At 37.8% G+C, this 22983-nt stretch overlaps 1 protein-coding gene across 1 annotated transcript in view; it reads right to left on the reverse strand.

The window, feature by feature from the left end:
* Nucleotides 1–6115: 6115 nt before the first annotated feature.
* NETO2 (neuropilin and tolloid like 2) overlaps nucleotides 6116–22983 on the reverse strand; it is a 74272-nt gene continuing 57404 nt past the window's right edge. Inside the window, exons 8-9 of the mRNA XM_060084386.1 lie at nucleotides 7851–7964; nucleotides 6116–6696 (exon numbers count right to left, since the gene is read on the reverse strand). Coding sequence (XP_059940369.1) covers nucleotides 6116–6696; nucleotides 7851–7964 — 695 coding nt within the window. The remainder of the gene's footprint in view (nucleotides 6697–7850; nucleotides 7965–22983) is intronic.

Raw genomic sequence — 22983 nt, forward strand, 5'->3', positions numbered from 1 at the left:
GATTCCACCAATACGTTTACCCCAGGAGTGAAACTGGGACATGCCATTGTCTTTTCTAGCTTCGTATTATCTATGGCTGCATAACAAATTACCCCTAAGTTTAGCAGCTTAATACAACATATACTATCTTGGGCTTCTGAGTCAGTAATCTGGGTGTGGCTCAAGGTCCCTCACAAGCTATAATCAAGGTGCTGTCTGTGGTCATCTCAAGGCTCCAGTAGTGGGAGGAACCTCTTCCAGACCCAGTCACGTGTTGCTGGCAGGATTCAGTGCTTTGCAGGTGGTTGTACTGGGGGCCTCTGTGCTGTTGCCTGGAAACCCTGGTTTCTTGTCACATAGGCCTCTCCATAGGGCATCTCAGAACATGGCAACTGGCTTCCATCAGAGCAGGAAAGCACAAGAGTAATAGTGAGCAAGATAGAAGACAGAGTCTTTCTGTCACCTAATCTCAGGAGAGGCGTGTCCTTTTTGCCGTATTCTGTTCATTAGAAGCAGGTCACTAGGTCCAGCTCACATTCAAGGCCAGGAGATGATAGAACATTGTGAATACTGGGAGGTAGGAATTGCTGGGAGCCATCTTGGAAGACTCCTACCACTTATTTAAAGCTTTATTCTTTCTTTTTTATATTAAAAACTAATGACTGAGAAAGTAAGGTTACCTTCAGACTATGAATGTGAAAAGCAGAGGTCACATATTTGAGTCAGTTGCAGCAAGTTACTTGTGCACATTTTCAGAGCTAAATTGTCTTCTGAGGCGTTACATGTAACAGACTGATAAAGTTACTCAAAGGTAGAGAAAACTCCCCTACGATTCACATGACTATTTTTGGGTTCAAAATTTGTGATTGCTTCTCTGAAACACCACTTAATACAAAGCTTAATACAAATCCTAGACAATGTCATCAATGGAAGATTAGAACAAGATTTGAAAAGCATGTTCAAAACCTAGATTTTTGATGGAAATTCCTTCTAGCAATCAGCAGGTACTCAAAATGTTTCAATAAAGAAGGTACCAGCTCCAGTGGCCTGCTAGCACCAGATGTTACAGAGTATGACAAAACTTGGAGGGTGAGACCACTTTTAGATAAAAGCTATTTCTTGATCCTAAATAACACAAAAAGTAAAATTGCTCTGTAACTATTTGTGGAGCCAGACCAGTGGTAGCTATCTTTCTTTTCTTCTCCTTTTGCTCCTTGATCTGTGTGACTGAAAGACTCAAGAGTTTTTGGCTTCCTTTGCTTTCTCCTCAGGGTACACCTTTCATGAGGTCTACTCACCCACCCTGACTAAGCTTGGCTGTGTACCTCAAAAGGACAACGTGTTCTGACAGCCCACTCTGTGGAAGATCTCAAGGCCACTTCAGTGACCAGAGGCAGCAGCCTGGATCCTGCAGGCAACCTAAGACCATCTTGTTCTTTTTTTTTTTTTAAGCTCCTCACTTGAAGATTTATTTGAAAACTTAAAATGGTTTAATAGCCTGAGGATTGCGACGTCTAGAGACTTTGGAAATTGAGGCAAGCAAGGAAATCAAAACATAAGTTTTATTCCCAGTTCAAGGGTCAAATTCTTTACTGTGACGTATCAAATTAAGCATTAAGCATATGAGAAGTCTTATATGGTCTGGAAGTTCACCTCTAAAAGAAAAATCATTGCTTCAAAAGAATATACTCAAGACAGTACATACTAAACATGCACCCCAGTTATTAGCTTCCTGGGCTTTTGTAGTCATTAAACCAATCACAGAAATATATGGAAGAGTTGCTTAAAAAAAAGCAAATTCAGAATTATGAGTTTGTTATTAGTAGAGGTATATAAAACATGGACAACTGATTTTTCAGAAAGCTAAAAAAAAGATATCCGAGGTCAACCTGTCATATTATTTAGCTCAGAACTCAAATCATTCTCCAAACGCAAGAGATACAGCATACACAAGTGTTTTAATTTCTAGAGTATGTTTTTTCCTTTAGATTTAAAAAAGATCACGAAAGCAAAACACTGAAAGCTCTTTCTGTCCAGTGTCAAGGATATAAATTGTTAACAAACATTGTTTATTAAGAATTCACAGTAATTGTCTTGTAGAATTTGCAGGTGCCAAGAAATCATGGCAACAAAATTGTAGAATAACAAAGTGTTACATCAGGAAAAAAAAAAGTAAAATATAATGCTTTGAAAGAAATTGTTGTATAATAAATTACATTTTAAATCAGAGTAATTGACAACCTTACATGAAACATCTGGGCTGCTGTTTAGAGTGGCTTTTAAAACATATAGCCAGCTAAAGCAGGGAGAGAGCAGAAAGCAAGGAAAGGGCACTGGACTAGCTCTGAGATGTGGCGCTGCCTTCTCTTCTCTGTGCTTCAGTCTTCTCATTAATAGAGTTGGAGCAGATAATCTTTCTTGGATCTCAAAAAAACCAAAATCTCAAGGTTCCTTCTGATCATGAATACAGTAGGCACCATTTTGTAAGAGAGCATACTCTTCTCTGATTGAGAATTATTCCTGTAGTCACAACTAGGCTTTTCCTATCCTGTTCATCAGTTGACAAAACAAAAGGAGTGTTTTTGATCTCTTTTGTGATTTCAAATGCGGAAAATCCTTTGCTTTTTGTTAAACCTTTGGGGTGAACATCTCCCCTCACAAAAGGTACATTATACTTTATTCCTACATACTTCAGATGTTGGGATTAGTAGGTTTCCTGAAATTTGAGGGCACTTGGGGATTGATACCTTGTGTTAAATTTGGGATCAATGGTGTCACAAATGACAGTGCTGTACAAGTGCACCTAATGCTGCTTCTGAATTGAAGATATTCTCTCCTCCAGATTTGCCTTTTTTCTTCTATGTTTAACACTGGGTATTATATTCTCTGTGAAGGGTGTAATAACTTCCATAAGATGGCTAAATTTCTTCTTAAATTACTAAAATTTATGGCTTTCACATTAGTAAACAATTTGCAAAGTTTTCTCATTGACCTCAAAGATGAAAGACTATATATACAGCAATTAGCATTATTCTGGTAATAATGCCTAAAATTTATTAGTCTCATTCTCTTCTCTTCATATCATATACTGCCAAATGTTTAACTAAGAAATAAATGAGATCTAATACCCACCCATAGTTCAAGGAATAATAATAATAGGCCAGTCTCACAGATGTAGAGAACTAACATATGGACACCAAAGGGGGAAAGTGGAGGGGGGGTGGTGGTGGTGTGATGAACTGGGAGATTGGGATTGACATGTATACACTGATGTGCATAACATAGATAACTGATAAGAACCTGCTATATACAAAAATAAAATAAAATAAAATTCAAAATAAAATAATAAGCCAGTCTCAGGCTAGCTTAGCTATTGATCGTCAGGTTCTTTAGTTCCTAGACCACACTGAGATGTGCCTTCACTGGGTTAAGATTTACCATTATGGCCTCTCTCTGTATTTTGCATTTTCTTTAAATTATGAGGAAATGTCGTTCAATATGAAGACCCTCCTTTCTTTAGTTTAAGAGAAAACTAGCCTCTTGCAGATAAGTTTGAGTTTTCTACCATGAAAAACAAAGATTTCATTTGTTTCAGCAGCAAGAAAATTTAGAATCAAATTTTTTGTCCAAGCTTTGCTGAGTTGCCTGAAATCATGTACTTCTGTGCTTTTTAAATGTTAAATGTCTTCTTTAAAGGCTTTGTATTTTGTAGGCCTCTTCATACCCTTTTAAGAGACAGCAAGATACAAGTTTCAAAAATAAAGATACAGGGGCTTCCCTGGTGGCTCAGTGGTTGAGGGTCCACCTGCCGATGCAGGGGACGAGGGTTCGTGCCCCAGTCCGGGAGGATCCCGCATGCCGCAGAACGGCTGGGCCCGTGAGCCGTGGCCGCTGGGCCTGTGCGTCTGGAGCCTGTGCTCCACAGTGGGAGGGGACACAAGAGTGAGAGGCCCGCGTACCACACACACACACAAAAAAATACAGTTACAAGTGACTAGTTAAGCATATTGTATTATTTTCTACTATAGATGTTAAAAATGATTTAATAGTTTTTTTTAATGGATATAATTTTACATAGAAAATATGATAATTTTCCTTTCATTAAGAATGAGATCACAGTTATTATTTTATTAAGGATTTACTAAATACTGTCTGGTGTGTTACCTACTAAAATGCCTTTTCAGCTACTGAAAGAATTTAGCTACCTAATCTGGCTCTGGTTCATTAGTTCATTGAACACTACATTCGTTAAGTCTTTTTACCTTCCCAAGTTATATTTTTAAAACAGGAAATTATGCTGACTTTAAAAAAACTTAAATCAAGACAATACTATTTGTAGGCTTTCCTATCTTCTGGATAGTATATACTTTAAAAAAATGTGATATAATAAGCATTTTGAAGGAGTATTATATATGTATCATGTTTAAGGTCACAGTTTTCATTAATCTGAGAAAACATACAGATGTGATATTTTTAAAAAATCAATGAAATCCAGTGAAACTTTAATTTCTCATTTCATTGAGAATTTAACTACAAAAAATATCAAAAATGAGAATTTATCTTTTAGTTATAATTCAATAAATGGATTCCTTTCCATACATATCTTAAGATCGAAAATCTCAGTGCCATAAATAACATGATTGAAGAATCATGTAACAATGTATATTTTAATATCAGATTTGTATAGTGATTTAGAACAATAAATATCACACAGTGAAAAATTTATCATAAACTAAATGCAATTACAAGAGGAAACAAACGCTTATGTACATATTACCAAGGTCTTTACAATAAATTATAGTGTACAGTTCCATCACAGCATATTTGTATACAAAGTCGCTAATGCAAACACTGAAAGAAATCTGTCATGTAGCTCTTTAATCTTGATTTAATAAAGTTTGTACAGTATCAAATAATATCAAAAGTCTAAAAAAACACAATGAGTTTTTATATCATGTTTATAAATTATTGTTTATATACCATTAAAAAAAAATAAGGTCAAAAGTGCAGTTTAAAAAAAAGTGGAAATTGTTATTCTTGGTAAGAACTAGAAAAACGTATTGTCCCAAGTAAGAAGCAATCTAAAGGCTTATACAGTTTCTTAGGCATTTTCCTTTAACTCTCATACAACCTTGGTTACCATATCCTACAAGATAAACCAATACAAAGGGAGTAAAATAATCTTTTTATAAAAATAATAAAAAACACAGATCTAGTAATGAGAAATGCTGGAAATAAATATAATGATAGGCCTCCCCCAAAATGCATTAAATGACTTTTTGCTCACAGGAATGAATGGGCTATCACTGAATATGATAAAACTTGGGAAATTTCAAAGCATTTCTAAAAATTTTAATCTTTGTCAAGTTTTTAGGTATAACTGGCAATGGTGCACACATCCCAGGATTATGAAACTTTTTCGTATAATATAACTAAGACAAAATATGACTTATTTAAAGGTGCTAAATCATATCACAGAAAATCAAGACTAAGGATCCAGTAATTAAAAGGCAGCAGTATAGAAAGTAGTCAAGAAGAAACAGATGGACAAAACACAACTCTGTGTCTTAATTGGCACTTATCACAGTAACTAGTTATATTTTGACAAATTCTAGAACAAATGCCTATATTGAAATACGTGTGATACATGAACCACTTATATAAGAAACTGAAAGGGTAAAATTACTGGCTTATAAAAGAAATTAAATTTAGAGAAAAGAAAAAAATAAAAGGAATGTGAAGAAAAATCTTACTTTTAAACTTATTGTGGGATCAAAACATTGACAGAGCTGTATCAATCAGGAGCGGTCTTCCTGCTGCTAAGACCCGCAGGCAGCTGAGCCTGGCGCACCACCACCCCTCATCTCTCCAAATGCTATGTAACTGGTGCTTTGTTTGTAGGACACTGAGCAATAGAGGCTTATTTTTTTTTACTGAATGGAATAAGTTCCCAGGTTGGGTTAACATATATAGACTGCCTGAGATAATAAAAACTTCACCATTACATTAGGTTAATGGGAAATGAAGATCTTCCTGGCTCTGACAGGAGAAAAGGGTTGGCTGCTGAACACAGTATGGGTGCTCTGTAGGCTACATACGTACATACTTAATAATTAATGTCACCTTCAGTAGAAGATTAAAAATCGATGGATATGGATGCTTGTGCAGAATCTTCCCGCCCTCTGACATAAATTTCACAGGGAATCTCTTCCATTACTCTGTCTTCTAGGGCCTGTTCAGGGCACTCATGTGCCTGCTTGAAAGTGTAGCTACTCTTTTTGAAGGTGCTATTAAATGTTTTCATTGGCTGCGGTTGTGCAAAGTCATTTCGGAAGGGAAGTTCCATGGAACTGAGGTTGGTCCTGCTTTGTTTGATGCTGGGTGCCTGCGATCCACAGTGATGGTCGTGGATGCACCGCGATGCCGTGGAGGGGCACCGCGCCTTCTGGTAGCTGTCCAGTTCCTCCGACAGGTCGGCCAAGTCCGCAGACATCTCCTTGTCTCTCAGTGAAAACAGTTCATAATGAGGAGGATCAAACACTTCTTGGAATCCAGTTTTATTAAAAGCAGTTTTGCAAGCCATGACCTTTTTTCGAGGCTGTTTCACTTGTACTAAAATAGAAATAATGAGAAGGACCAAGACAATCCCTGACGTAATGCCAATAATTGTTCCATGAGTTTTAGTGATTTGTTCAAACAGTCCTGCTTTTTTCTTTTCTGCATAAAAGAGAAAGAAAAACGATGAGGCTTTTAAAATTCATTCATGAGTCCTGTCACAAATTGGTAAAGTATTTTTAAGTAAAGCAGAACACTTCTGTATTTTTTTTCAAATACAACACAGAAAATGCAATTTAAAATTAGGTTTTTAGGTTTTTTAAACAAAATAATCCCATTACGACTTCTGGTTAAACTAACCAATCATAACGCAGCTAGACAGACTACGAAAAAGGAAAAGGACTTGGTTCTTTACTCAGAAGGTAGGTGAGTACATAGCTTGCAAATCAAAGTAATACATGAATACAGAAAACGCCAAAACAAAATACCCTTGTTCTATCAAGTTTAGCTTTCTGCTCTATGGTAGTTTTGAGTATACCCATAGTATTTCTACTGATGGCCATAAGCAAGAGAGAACCAAAATGAGCTGACTAACCCACTCAGGTATGTTATCATGGTCTACTGTTTTTGAATGATTACCTGAAAATACTTTCTCTCAAGTACTTAAGATAGCCATATCAGATTACATTAACCTTCCATAGTAAGATATTTATTGAACTCTTGGGAGAATAAAAGGGAGATAAACCTTAGTACTGAAACAGTGATTTGATAACCAGTTTGTAGACATTCAACTAGTATTACCACAAGCCATATTTATCTTCCAGGGAGTATATACTGGAAATATAGCGTAGGAAATTCATGGAATAAAAAAAGCAGTCCTTATAATGAGTCTGTTTTTACACTGTAAGACTGAGTCCATCAGTTGATTTTTATTAAATAGTATTTCCATTTAATTTAAAAAATAAGAATACTCTAGGTTACAATCTAAATTATTATGAGAATAAGATATCTTTACAATAGAAATGACCAAGAAAACAAGGGCAGGAAATACCATGATTGACTTTTGAACAACTTTAAGTTAAAAAACATAGTCTATTAAAAAAAATGCTTTTGTTGAGAATAAATATTTTTCTTCACTTTTACCACATCCCAGAGGTCTATGATCCATTAAGGAGAACATTTATTTTATATGTGTTTATTCCAGCCAAAGCAGTTATGCCAAGCACAGTTGTAGAAAAAAACATTTTAATTTTTTCTTAATGAAAGGCAATGGACACTCCTCTCTCAAAAAGGCTGGCCTTTGCCAGTAGACTCACCTTTACAATGATTTTCATCCCAAGGGTATGCACAGTTTTGAACCCCATTACAGACTAAAGAATTATTGATGCACATGTTGCTATGGCAAAAGAAAGTGCTGCCTGTGCAGGGAGCTGTAGGAAAAAAGGAAACTTTGTTGCTAAGAACTGAAAGCAAACAGATTACAACTCATCCTGATTTATTTTACATTTACTCTTATAAAGTCAGTATCTTACCTCAAAGGCTTTTTTGTGAACACACTCTGTACTACACAAACAATAAGACAAAGGCCAATATTCTCTGTTGCTGACTCATGTAAACTTGTACTTAGTTTGGGCACCAAAAGACTGTTTTTAGTGTAATGACAATATGAATATATGGTCATCCCTTGGTATCTGAGGGGGATTGGTTCCAGGACCCGCTGCAGACACCAAAACGTGCAGATGCTCATGTCCCATAGTAGGCCTCTCCATATCCAGTTCCTCATCTGTGGATTCAACCAACCATGGATCATGTAGTACTGTAGTATTTGCTACTGAAAAAAATCCATGTATAAGTGGACCTGCACAGTTCAAACCTCTGTTACTCAGGGGTCAACTATATTTCCCATGGTTCTTATGAAACTAGTATATAGCCTGGTATATATATATATATATATATATTTTTTTTTTTTTGGCTGCGTTGGGTCTTTTTTGCTGTGCACGGGCTTTCTCTAGTTGCGGTGAGCAGGGGATACTCTTCTTTGCGGTGTGCAGGCTTCTCACTGTGGTGGCTTCTCTTGTGGAGCATGGGCTCTAGGTGCTCAGGCTTCAGTAGTTGCGGCACGTGGGCTCAGTAGTTGTGGCTTGCGGGCTCTAGAGCGCAGGCTCAGTAGTTGTGGGGCACGGGCTTAGTTGCTCCATGGCATGTGGGATCTCCCCAGACCAGGGCTCGAACCCGTGTCCCCTGTACTGGCAGGTGGATTCTCAACCACTACACCATAGCCTGGTACATTTTTTCAAAATGTTAAAAGAAAATGTTAGCAAAGACGTGGGGACACTGAACCCTTGTGCATTGCTGGTAGAAATGTAAAATGGTGCAGCTGCTGTGGTAAATAGTATGGCAGCTCCTCGAAAATTCATATAGGTTACCATAAGCTCCAGCAATTCTCATTCTAGGTATATACTCTTAAGAATTGAAGGCAGAGACTCGAACAGATACTTGTTGTTCATAGCAGCATTATGCACAAGAGCCAAAAGGTGAAAGCAACCCAAATGTCTGTTGATGGATGAATGGATTACCACAGACAAAAAGGGAAAAAAGCACTCTTCGGAATTTCCAAAAAAATGTTTTAAACAGTAAAGATATATGGAATATATGCCACTGAATTTCATATTTGATATAATTCTTAAAAAAACCTTAATGGTCTCAAAGCTCATCATATGGACAATAAGTATTAGTTACATACATAAGCTGTTAGATTAAGGATAGAAAAGCCAATGAAGATGTATGGTAGTATTTTATTCAAGTACAAAATTAGCTAGTGTACCCACTTCTGTTGTGTCATATATATCATAAAATCATATTACACAAATGTGTGTACTTTAAAATATAACAAGTGTCCTAGAGAACAAATAGCATTTTTGAACTCCTCATTTCTAAAAACTGGAGTTTTCTGTTTTTTGTTTATATATCATACCATAATTCTGTTACATACTATATCATATTACATGTTGAATTCTTATTTTACCTATTTTATCCAGTTCACACATGGGGATATAGGGAAGAGAAGCTATTTTCAAGACAGGGTGAGTGAAGTTATAAACAGCACTGTGGCTTCTAGGTATTCTGATTTTCTGAGTGAAACTATCATCAGCTCTCAAAGTTTATCCACAGAACATTACGTGACTGTACTTTGATGGCTCTTCATAGTTCCAAAAGTGGCAAAAAAGAGGTTTTCTGCAGTGTTTCTTATTGATTGAACAGTGAGTGGAAAATACCCTTAGTTTTTTATCATAGAGTTCTTTATAACTGTTCTCCACATTATTTAAAGCAATTAGAAAGCAGCACTGATATTGTCAGATTTCGTTTTGTAGAAATGTGAAGTATATTTAAAATTACAAATGTATTAAGCTTTATGGATTTTCAAAGGACAAGCATAGCTCTTTATAATGAGAATCAAAGTATCAGTTATTGACATGGGTTGCTAATGACATGCTTCAATTCAAAACTATATAAAATGGCTGAATTATAAGTCTTTATAAATAAGGGACAAAGATAACAGCAAAAATACTGCCAGCTATGAACTACTCTCTACTTACAGCCTGAGGACTTTCTCCTTTCCCCTTTACTCACTATGGGTCATGGTGTGGGAGAGAAGAGGGGGTTAGGATTTTAGCTTCCCTCTACTTCTGATGAGATGTGGCAATGATGGTGAAAGATGGTTCTCTCCTTCAATTAGGCCTGCAGGGGACCCGTAGGGCAGTATGTCACTGAAAATCACACTATGGATTTATTCTAACAAAAATATCTTCTGCTGCTTTCACAGTTCTAGTCCTGGAAATTACTTTCCTAAAACCATTCCCTTTCTTAAAGAGTGAGGTATATATTAGTATTCAGTGCTTGGGAAGAAGTCAAACATATCCTGGTTGCTATTCTATATCATTCATTTTAGCCAAGTTATACTATTTTAGTTACATCTGCAATCTACAATGAGTAGAAATGAAGTGAATCTCTCATGCAGAATTAGTCCATTTATATAAACCTCCTCAGAAATATTTTCATGGATGGATTAATAATAATTACAAATCATTAACATTTTAGAGAACAAAAGAGTTTAACAATTTGAATTAATGATAAGCATGTAAAAATGTACTGTTTGGAGCTCTCAAATGTGCTTATCAAATGGACATTCTTAAACTGGGACTTTTGTTTTATAAAAATTCACAAAATCCTTTATTTTGATCACACACTTTTTTTGGAGGGGAGGTTTTCTTTTTCTTCTTGGGTAATAAAGCTACATTTAGAATATGGAGCTAAGTCTACTGCAGCCTTCAATTAGTCTGACCTTTAGTGATTAGTGTAAAGATATCACCTGAAGGAGGCTTGTCACCTGTTTAATTATCAGATTTGTATTAAAGAGAAATCATTAGTGTTTATAGAGAAAACAGCTAAAACATGTCAGAGAAGAATTTTACATATAAGTTTAGACCACTGCCAAAATAAATATAATGTGAGTCAAGAATGTGAACAAGTAGCCATATTTAAAAGTCTTTAAAAATAAACTGTGGAATTAATTCTGATAGTTTATTTAACCTAATATATCTGTGCAAAAAGTTAATGCAGCAGGACCAAGGCTGCTACCTTTAGAAGGGTCTGTGTGCAAGGTTGGCCCTTAGCTGGAATCTGGGAACTTGGCTTTCCTCCATTCCCTGACTGATAAGGTGGTTCACAGTGCCTAGAGTTTTGTTAACAATGTCATCTATGCGAATTACTTGCTTTCCTTCTGTGAATCTAGAATTTCGGTAGACACAAGGTAGACAGTGCCGATGTGAACAGCCCCCAATATAAAACCTTGGGTGCTGAATCTCTAAATGGGCTTTTCTGGGCAGAAACATTGTACATATTACTGCATTTTCTGGTTGCTGGAGAAATGAACATACTCAGTGTGCCCCACTTGGGAAGGAGAGAGCATAATGAAACCTGTGAAAGGACTTCTCCAGATTCAGACAATCTTTTTCCCTTACTGATCCTTTCACTGTAATAATCTTAGCTGTTAGGACGAATGTATGTTGGTCCTAGCAAACCACCCATCATGTGGGTGGTGTTGGGGAGCCCTGAAACAATATCCAAAATGTTATCATTTTTACATGTAATCAATATAAAACATTATTAATGAGATATTTTACATTTTTTATTTCATACTAAGTCTTTGAAATCTGGGATCTATTTTTGTAATTATAGCACATTTCAGTGTAGACTGGCTGCATTGTAAGTGCTCACCAGCTACATGTGGCTGATGGACCCTGTACTGGACAGCATGGGTAGTACAGATGTTGGGAGTAAATGTACAGAGGAAAAAGTAAGAAGGCTAAAAGGCTTTCTTGCTAACTGCATCTTTGCATCAAGTGCTGATTTGAATTATCTGAAACAGTAAAACAGCCTTTGTAGGGTTGTTTTTCATTTTACAAGTTTGAAAAGTTTTTGAAATAAAACAATTTTTAGAAACAAACTGAGGTTATATCTATAGATCCATAGAAAGCAACAGCAGATTCTACTTGTGGCAAATACCACTGCTGAACTCTTGACATTTCCCAATACTTGAGGAATTCACTACACCCAAAATAACTCAACACTTTCTTTTATCCATTCAGTTTTTATTTTCCAAGTCAGTCAGGCCCCAAAAAGTGACTGTCACTTTGCATCCTTGTGGAGTCTGTCTCCACAACTCTTCTTTCTCCTCACTGTCACTTCTTTGGTTCAGACCTTCCTGGTTTCCCACCTCAATCATGGAAGTAACCTCCTAAGTAGCCTCCATGCCCCAATAAAAGTACAGCTCTGATTATATCTTTTTGTAGTATAACATTCTTCAAAACTCCTCAGTGCCTGTCTAAATGAAGCCTTTAGTTTAAAGGTCTTCAAGTTCTAGCTTTAATCTACCTTTCCTAGTTCATTTCTCTCTGTTCTCCTTTCCACTACTTCTTGTGGGCCAAATTAGCTCTGATTCTATACCTTTTTCATTCTAGTACCTCTGTTCTACCTTCTAAAATCTACCTACCCTCAAGGATAAACCCAAAGGACCTTCCTTCAAGGACTACTTGCTTCATAAACAATGCTGCCCACTAGAAGTAACTTTGATATTTAATAAGAAAGCACATTGTTTTCTGTCTTAAATGGTCTTTGTCATAGTCAATCCTGTATTTACTTAATTTGCATATATGTCACCTCACTTAAGTGACTGTAAGATCCTTTAGGACAGGGCCTGTATCATCCATTTTTGTATCTTCATAGCAAACACTTCATATTGTAAAAGTTAAATAAATGAATGGAAGGCAGGTAGGAAGACTGGTTGGCTAAAATTAACTTCATAACCCAACTGACCATCTGGCAATTCAAAAAGATCTTTAAAATTAAAAATAGAAGAGTTCAGCTACAATAAAGACTGTATATGGTCACATACAACCATGATTTTAATACAGAATCCAAGGAATAATAATATAATACTTTGAAATTGTAAGTAAAGGGTAAAATTAGTAATTTCTCAAGAAAAATACCTGATAATATCTTACTGTTACACTGAAATATTTACTAACTTCAGATTTGCAAAAATCATATAGCTTACTATTATACCATACTCATCAGTCAGGACATAAAAGCTAAAACATTTGTCTCCTGAGGACAATAGATAATATATACCACTTATTTTTTAAAATATACGTGATGGGAACATACACATGCAAGTGTATCCAGGAAGTCTGGGTGAGTCTTTAAATGGTAGTTTTCTTCATACAGGAGATGACTGTGAGGAAAGGAACCCATTAAACAGGTTAATCAGCCCTACCCAAATGCAGATCAAAGTTAAGGGCCATTCAAAACCAAGTCAAAAACATGATGGTGTAAAAGCAGTTTTTTGTCAAGCTAATGAAATATGATCTGCACTTACAATAAGCAAAATCAACAAAATATTATTAGGAAATACTGACAAGTCACTTGTACTTTTATAGGAGATACAAAAGCAGCAAACCATTTTGCTTTGTGAGGATCTGTTCACTTGAGTTACCAAGAGTTTAAGGGAAGAATTCTAAAATCTGTTCTTAAAGTTTCTCCACTTATAAGCTGGATCAGTGTGTCTACACATGAGCTACAACAGCCTTTAATATGAAAAAGTTCCCACATGCTCATAAAACAGTTAAAGATACCTTTAAAGACTTAGGCAATCAGAAAAAGACAAAATCCCCACTGTAACCACAAGGAAGATGTCTAAAGGATATGCACAGAAGAAAATCTAAATGTGTCACTACAAAAATCAACCAAGAACAAAAGAAGGCTGTGATGAAGGAAATAAGGGATAACAAAGCTGTTAAGACATATAGAAATCAAACAGCAAAATCACAGAAGTCCTTCCTTATTAGTAATTACTTTAAATGTAAATGGATTAAACTCTCTATTCAAAAGGCAGAGATTAAAAGAAAAGATTATAAAAACCAAGATCCAGGGCTTCCCTGGTGGCACAGTGGTTGGGAGTCTGCCTGCAGATGCAGGGGACACGGGTTCGTGCCCTGGTCCAGGAGGATCCCACATGCCACGGAGCAGCTGGGCCAGTGTGCCGTGGCTGCTGGGCCTGCGCGTCCAGAGCCTGTGCTCTGCAACGGGAGAGGCCACAGCAGTGAGAGGCCCGTGTACCACAAAAAACCCCACAAAAAACCAAGATCCAACTATATGATATTCTATAAGAGATTCACTTTAGATCCAGAGACATAATTAAGTTGAAAGTAAAAGGATGGAGAAAGATATTCCATACATATAGTTATGAAAAGAGAGCTGGGCTGGTGAAACAAATACAGGCACATGTTGGAGATATTGCTCGTTTGGCTACAGGCTACTACAATGAAGTGGGTATTCAAGTACTCACATGAATTTTTTGGTTTCCCAGTGCATATAAAAGTTACATTTACATTTTACTGTAGTCTGTTAAGTGTGCAAGTAGCATTATATCTAAAAAACACAATGTACATACCTTAATTAAAAACACTTTATTGCTAAAAAATGCTAACCACCATCTGAGCAAGTCTTTTTGCAATAGTAACATCAAAGATCACTGATGACCATAACAAATGTAATAATAATGAAAATGTTTGAAATATTGTGAGAATTATCAAAACATGACAGAGAGAAACAAAGTGAGCAAATGTTAGAAAAAAGGTGCCAATAGAATTGTTCAACACAGGGTTGACACAAACCTTCGATTTGTGAAAAATGCAGTATCTATAAAGCGCAATAAAGTGCAGTGCAATAAAACAAGGTATGCCTATTATCAGACAAAAACAGACTTTAAGTCAAAACTGTTACAAGTGACAAAAGACACTGTACATTGATAAAAGGGTCAATTCACCAAGAAGATATAATAATTATAAATATATATGGACCAGAAATCAGAGTGCCAAAATATAAGAAGCAAACATTGTTAGAATTTAAGGGAAAATTAGACAGTTCTATGATAACAGTTGGAGACATCAATACTCCACTTTCAATAATGAATAAAACCACATAGAAGATCAATAAGATGGAATTCCCTGGCGGTCCAGTGGTTAGGACTCTGCACTCTCACTGCCAAGGGCCTGGGTTCAATCCCTGGTTGGGGAACTAAGATCCCACAAGCCGAGCAGGATGGCAAAAAAGAAAAAGACCAGTAAGGAAATAAAGGACTTGAACAATACTATAAACCAATTGGACCTAACAGACATGTATAGAAAACCCCACCCAACAACAACAGAATATATTTTTCTCAAGTGCGCATCAAACATTCTCCAGGACAGACCATATGTTAGGCCAAAAAAAAATCTTAATTGTAAAAGGTGGACATAATACAAAATGTCTTTTCCAATAACAATGAAATGAAACTAGAAATCAATAACAAGGAAAACTGGAAAATAAGTGGAAAATAAACGACACACTCTTAACCAACCAATAGGTCAAAGAATATATCACAAGGGAAATTAGAAAACACTTTGAGACAAATGAAAATGAAAACACAACATACCAAAACTTACAGGAAGCAGTGAAAGCAGTGCTAAGAAGGAAATTTATAGCTATAAATGCCTACATTAAAAAAACGAGGCAAAAAAGGGAGAAAGACCTCAAATCAATAACTTAAAGAAGTAGAAAAAGAAGAGCAAACTAAATTAAAAGTTCCATGCCTTTGTCAGAAGCATTAAAATAATAAAGATTAGAGCAGAGATAAATAAAACAGAGGAAAAAGACACTAGAGAAAATAAAAACCACCAAACTTGGTTCTTTGAAAAGATCAACAAAATAGGCAGACTTTTAGATACAATGACTCAAATTACTAAAATCAGATATGTAAGTTGGGACATTAGTGTACATTTTACACATATACAAAGGATTAGAAAAGAATACTAAGAACAATTTGTATACCAAAAAAAAAGGCTAACCTAGATGAAACAAATTCCTAGAAACACACAAACTACCGAAACTGAACAAAAAGAAAAAAATCTCAATAGATCTCTAACTAGCAAGGACACTGAATCAGTAATCAAAAACCTTTCAACAAAGAAAAGCCCTGGACCAGATGGCTTCTCTGGTGAATTCTACCAAACACATAAGAAAAATTAACACCAATCCTCAAACTCTTCCAAAAAGTTGAAGAGGAGAGATCACTTCTTACTCATTTATTGGCCAGCATTACTCTGATATCAAAGCCAGACAAAGATACTAGAAGAAAATAAAAACTATAGACCAATATCCCTTATGAATATCAATGCAAAAATACCCAACAAAATACTGGCGCTGAATTCAGCAACATTTTAATATGATAACCAAGTGGGACATAAGGATGGCTCAACATACAAAAATCAGTCAATGTAATACACCACAATAACAGAATGAAGGGGAAAAATCCACATGATCATCTCAAGTGAATCAGAAAAAAGCATTTGACAAAACTGAACACCATTTCATGATAAAAACACTCAATAAAGTAGGAATAGAAGAACACTTCTTCAACATGATAAAGGCTATATATGAAAACCCCACAGCTAGTATCATACTCAATGGTGAAAGGTTGAAAGCTTTCTCCCTAAGATTAGGAACAAGACAAAAATGTCCACTTTCACTTCTATTCAATATAGTGTACTAGAAGTGCTAGCCAGAACAATTAGGCAAGAAAAGGAAATAAAAAGCATCTAAATTGGAAGGGATATGATAAAGTTATCTCCATTTGCAGATGATATGATCTTACAAGTAGAAAACCCTAAAAGACCACACACACACATACACATACACACACACACAGATTCAGAGCACATAAACTAATTTAGCAAAGTTGTAGGATACAAAATCAACAAAAATTAGTTATATCTCTACACACTAACAGGGAACAAATGGAACATTTACAACACATTGAAAAGAAAAAAAATTCTTAGGAATAAATATAACCAGGGAGATATAAGATGTACAATGAAAAGTACAAAATGTTGCTAAAAGAAATTAAAGAAGACAAATAAATGGGAAGACATCCTGGGTTCATGGATTGAAGACTTAATATTTTTAAGACAACAGTACTACTCAAAGCAATCCACAGATTCATTTTGATTCCCATCAAAATTCCAAAAGTATTTTTTGCAGAATAGAAAAACTTATTCTAAGATTCATGGAATCTCAAGGGACCCTGAATAGTCAAAACAATCTTGAATAAGAAGAACAAATTTGGAAGACTCTTCCTAATTTCAAAACTTACTACAAAGCTACAGTAATCAAAACAGGTGGTATTGGCATTAGAAGAGACAAATAGACCAATGGAATAAAGAGCCCCTCAAATAAACCCTCACATATATACGGTCAATTAATTTTTGACAAAATTATCCTTTGACAAGGATAACAAGACTATTAAAAGGGGAAAGAACAGTCTTTTCAAGAAATGGTCCTGGGAAAACTGTATATTCACATGCAAAAGAATGAAGCTGGGCCCTTATCTTATACCATATTAAAAAATTAACATGAAATGGATCAAAGTCCTAAAGGTAAGAGTGAAAACTATAAAGCTTTTAAAAGAAAACATAGAGAAAAGGAGTGACATCAGCAAGATGATGGTGCAAGTGCTCCCTTTGTCTCTCCCCTTCAGTCTACAACCAGTAAAATATCCATAACTCAACTCTGCCCAATAGACCAGGATGTTGGAGAATTGCAGACATCTGTATATCTAAAGGTGGGTGGACTGGAACACAAATAGGAGGCAGCACTCAGGGAACAGCAGAGTCACTGCCTGTGATCTCTGCCACTTTCTTTCTATGGCTGAGCCTGAAACCCCAAAGAACCTGGTAGTGGCAGGGGAGGCGGCCATACAACACCAGCCTCCTGGCTGCAGTGGCACCTGCAGCCACAGGGAAGCAACGTTACTGGGACCTGCAACCCCAGCTCCCCTCTTCCCCTCCCCCTACTCCCATGGTAGCAGAGCCTGCAACTCAGTAGACCCTGGACGTGGTGGAGGTGCCCGCAGTCCCAGTGCCCCAGGTGGCGATGTCAACATCAGCAAGGCACCAACAACCCTGGAGGCACAAGCGATGACAATAAAGATGACAACGAACAAAGTGCCGATCCTCAAATGTTGTATAACCAGAGGCAGCTCCAGTAAGAGAAACCAAAAACTTGTGCTATAGTGCCACCTACTGGAAAACTAAAGACAGGCCTCAAATTACTAACCTGTTGAATCCTTAGAATCAAGTGGTGGTGGTGGCGGGGAGCGGGGTCCAGTGGGTAAGGCTCCGCACTCCCAATGCAGGAAGCCCGGGTTTGATCCCTGGTCAGGGAGCTGGATCCTGCATGCACGCTGCAACTAGGAGTCCGCATGCCTCAACTAAGAAGCCCGCAAAAAAGCCTGCATGCTGCAACTAAAAGATCCCACAGGCAGCAACGAGGGTCCTGCCTGCTGCAAATAAGACTGGGTGCAGCCTAAATAAATAAATATTTAAAAAAAAAAGAATCAAGATGGCGGAAGAGTAAGATGCGGAGATCACCTTCCTCCCCACAGATACATCAGAAATACAGCTACACGTGGAACAACTCCTACTGAACACCTACTGAACGCTGGCAGAAGACCTCAGACCTCCCAAAAGGCAAGAAACTCGCCACGTACCTGGGTGGGGCAAAGCGGAGCGATTCCCGCACAGAGGATCAGTGCCGACCGGCACTCACCACCCCGAGAGGCTTGTCTGCTCGCCCGCCGGGGCGGGCGGCGCTGGAAGCTGAGGCTCGGGCTTCAGTCAGAGCGCAGGGAGAGGACTGGGGCTGGCGGCGAGAACTAAGCCTGAAGGGGGCTAATGCGCCACAGCTAGCCCGGAGGGAGTCCGGGAAAACTCTGGAGCTGCCAAAGAGGCAAGAGACTTTTTCTTCCCTCTTGGTTTCCTGGTGCGCGAGGAGAGGGGATTAAGAGGGCTGCTTAAAGGAGCTCCAGAGACGGGCGCGAGCCGCGGCTGAAAGTGCGGAGCCCAGAGACGGGCGTGGGATGCTGGGGCAGCTGCTGCCGCTGCCAAGAGGCCTGTGTGCGAGCGCAGGTCACTGTCCACGCTGCCCTTCAGGGAGCCTGTGCAGCCCGTCACTGCCGGGGTCCCGGGATCTAGGGACGGCTTCCCTGGGAGAACGCACGGCGCGCCTCGGGCTGGTGCAACGTCACGCCGGCCTCTGCCGCTGCAGGCTCGCCCCGCACTCTGTGCCCCTCCCTCCCCTCGGCCTGAGTGAGCCGGAGTACCCGAAGCGGCTGCTCCTTTAACCCTGTCCTGTCTGAGTGAAGAACAGACGCCCTCTGGCGACCTACACGCAGAGGCGGGGCCAAATCCAAAGCTGAGACCCGGGAGCTGTGAGAACAAAGAAGAGAAAGGGAAATCTCTCCCAGCAACCTCAGAAGCAGCGGATTAAAGCTTCACAATCAACTTGATGTACCCTGCATCTGTGGAATACATGAATAGACAACAAATCATCCCAAATTGAGGAGCCAGGAGTCAGTGCTGTGCCTCTGAGGTGGGAGAGCCAACTTCAGGACACTGGTCCACAAGAGACCGCCCAGCTCCACATAATATCAAATGGTGAAAATCTTCCAGAGATCTCCATCTCAACACCAACACCCAGCTTCACTCAACGACCAGCAAACGACAGTGCTGGACACCCTATGCCAAACAACTAGCAAGACAGGAACACAACGCCACCCATTAGCAGAGAGGCTGCCTAAAATCATAAAAAGTCCGCAGACACCCCAAAACACACCACCAGACGTGGACCTGCCCACCAGAAAGACAAGATCCAGCCTCATCCACCAGAACACAGGCACTAGTCCCCTCCACCAGGAAGCCTACACAACCCAATAAACCAACCTTAGCCACTGGGGACAGACACCAAAAACAACGGGAACTACGAACCTGCAGCCTGCAAAAAGGAGACCCCAAACACAGTAACATAAGCAAAATGAGAAGACAGAAAAACACACAGCAGGAGAAGGAGCAAGATAAAAACCCACCAGACCTAACAAATGAAGAGGTAATAGGCAGTCTACCTGAAAAAGAATTCAGAATAATGATACTAAAGATGATCCAAGATTCTATTTCCAAGATCCAAAATCTTGGAAATAGAATAGACAAAATGCAAGAAACAGTTAACAAGGACCTAGAAGAACTAAAGATGAATCAAGCATCGATTAAAAACACAATAAATGAAATGAAAAATACTCTAGATGGGATCAATAGCAGAATAACTGAGGCAGAAGAACGGATAAGTGAGGTGGAAGATAAAATAGTGGAAATAACTGATGCAGAGCAAAATAAAGAAAAAAGAATGAAAAGAACAGAGGACAGTCTCAGAGACCTCTGGGACAACATTAAATGCACCAACATTCGAATTATAGGAGTTCCAGAAGAAGAAGAGAAAAAGAAAGGGACTGAGAAAATATTTGAAGAGATTATAGTTGAAAACTTCCCTAATATGGGAAAGGAAATAGTTAATCAAGTCCAGGAGGCACAGAGAGTCCCATACAGAATAAATCCAAGGAGAAATACGCCAAGACACATATTAATCAAACTGTCAAAAATTAAACACAAAGAAATCATATGAAAAGCAGCAAGGGAAAAACAACAAATAACACACAAGGGAATCCCCATCAGGATAACAGCTCATCTCTCAGCAGAAACTCTACAAGCCAGAAGGGAGTGGCAGGACATAATTAAAGTGATGAAGGAGAAAAATCTGCAACCAAGATTACTCTACCCAGCAAGGATCTCATTCAGATTTGATGGAGAAATTAAAACGTTTACAGACAAGCAAAAGCTGAGAGAGTTCAGCACCACCAAACCAGCTTTACAACAAATGCTAAAGGAACTTCTCTAGGCAAGAAACACAACAGAAGGAAAAGACCTACAATAACGAACCCAAAACAATTAAGAAAATGGGAATAGGAACATACGTATCGATAACTACCTTAAATGTAAATGGACTAAATGCTCCCACCAAAAGACACAGATTGGCTGAATGGATACAAAAACAAGACCCATATATATGCTGTCTACAAGGGACCCACTTCAGACCTAGAGACACATACAGACTGAAAGTAAGGGGATGGAAAAAGATATTCCATGCAAATGGAAATCAAAAGAAAGCTGGAGTAGCAATTCTCATATCAGACAAAATAGACTTTAAAATAAAGACTATTAGAAGAGACAAAGAAGGACACTACATAATGATCAAGGGATCGATCCAAGAAGAAGATATAACAATTGTAAATATTTATTCACCCAACATAGGAGCACCTCAATACATAAGGCAAACACTAACAGCCATAAAAGGAGAAATCGACAGTAACACAATCATAGTAGGGGACTTTAACACCCCACTTTCACCAATGGACAGATCATCCAAAATGAAAATAAATAAGGAAACACAAGCTTTAAATGATAAATTAAACAAGAAGGACTTAATTGATATTTATAGGACATTCCATCCAAAAACAACAGAATACACATTTTTCTCAAGTGCTCATGGAACATTCTCCAGGATAGATCATATCTTGGGTCACAAATCAAGCCTTGGTAAATTTAAGAAAATTGAATTTATATCAAGTATCTTTTCTGACCACAGTGCTATGAGACTAGATATCAGTTACAGGAAAAGAGCTGTAAAAAATACAAACACATGGAGGCTAAACAATACACTACTTAATAACGAAGTGATCGCTGAAGAAATCAAAAAGGAAATTAAAAAATACCTAGAAACAAATGACAATGGAGACACGATGACCCAAAACCTATGGGATGCAGCAAAAGCAGTTCTAAGAGGGAAGTTTATAGGAATACAATCCTACCTTAAGAAACAGGAAACATCTCGAATAAACAACCTAACCTTGCACCTAAAGCAATTAGAGAAAGAAGAACAAAGAAACACCCAAAGTTAGCAGAAGGAAAGAAATCATAAAAATCAGATCAGAAATAAATGAAAAAGAAATGAAGGAAACGATAGCAAAGATCAATAAAACTAAAAGCTGGTTCTTTGAGAAGATAAACAAAATTGATAAACCATTAGCCAGACTCATCAAGAAAAAAAGGGAGAAGACTCAAATCAATAGAATTAGAAATGAAAAAGGAGAAGTAACAACTGACACTGCAGAAATACAAAAGATCATGAGAGATTACTACAAGCAACTCTATGCCAATAAAATGGACAACCTGGAAGAAATGGACAAATTCTTAGAAATGCACAACCTGCCAAGACTGAATCAGGAAGAAACAGAAAATATGAACAGACCAATCACAAGCCCTGAAATTGAAACTGTGATAAAAAATCTTCCAACAAACAAAAGCCCAGGACCAGATGGCTTCACAGGCGAATTCTATCAAGCATTTAGAGAAGAGCTAACACCTATCCTTCTGAAACTCTTCCAAAATAGAGCAGAGGGAGGAACACTCCCAAACTCATTCTACGAGGCCACCATCACCTTGATACCAAAACCAGACAAGGATGTCACAAAGAAAGAAAACTACAGGCCAATATCACTGATGAATATAGATGGAAAAATCCTCAACAAATTACTAGCAAACAGAATCCAACAGCACATTAAAAGGATCATACACCATGATCAAGTGGGGTTTATTCCAGGAATGCAAGGATTCTTCAATATACGCAAATCAATCAATGTGATACACCATTTTAACAAATTGAAGGAGAAAAACCATATGATCATCTCAACAGATGCAGAGAAAGCTTTCGACAAAATTCAACACCCATTTATGATAAAAACCCTGCAGAAAGTAGGCATAGAGGGAACTTTCCTCAACATAATAAAGGCCATATATGACAAACCCACAGCCAGCATCGTCCTCAATGGTGAAAAACTGAAACCATTTCCACTAAGATCAGGAACAAGACAAGGTTGCCCACTCTCACCACTCTTAATCAACCTAG

The sequence above is a fragment of the Mesoplodon densirostris genome, chromosome 19 (assembly GCF_025265405.1).
Source record: "Mesoplodon densirostris isolate mMesDen1 chromosome 19, mMesDen1 primary haplotype, whole genome shotgun sequence".
Lineage (NCBI taxonomy): Eukaryota > Metazoa > Chordata > Mammalia > Artiodactyla > Ziphiidae > Mesoplodon > Mesoplodon densirostris.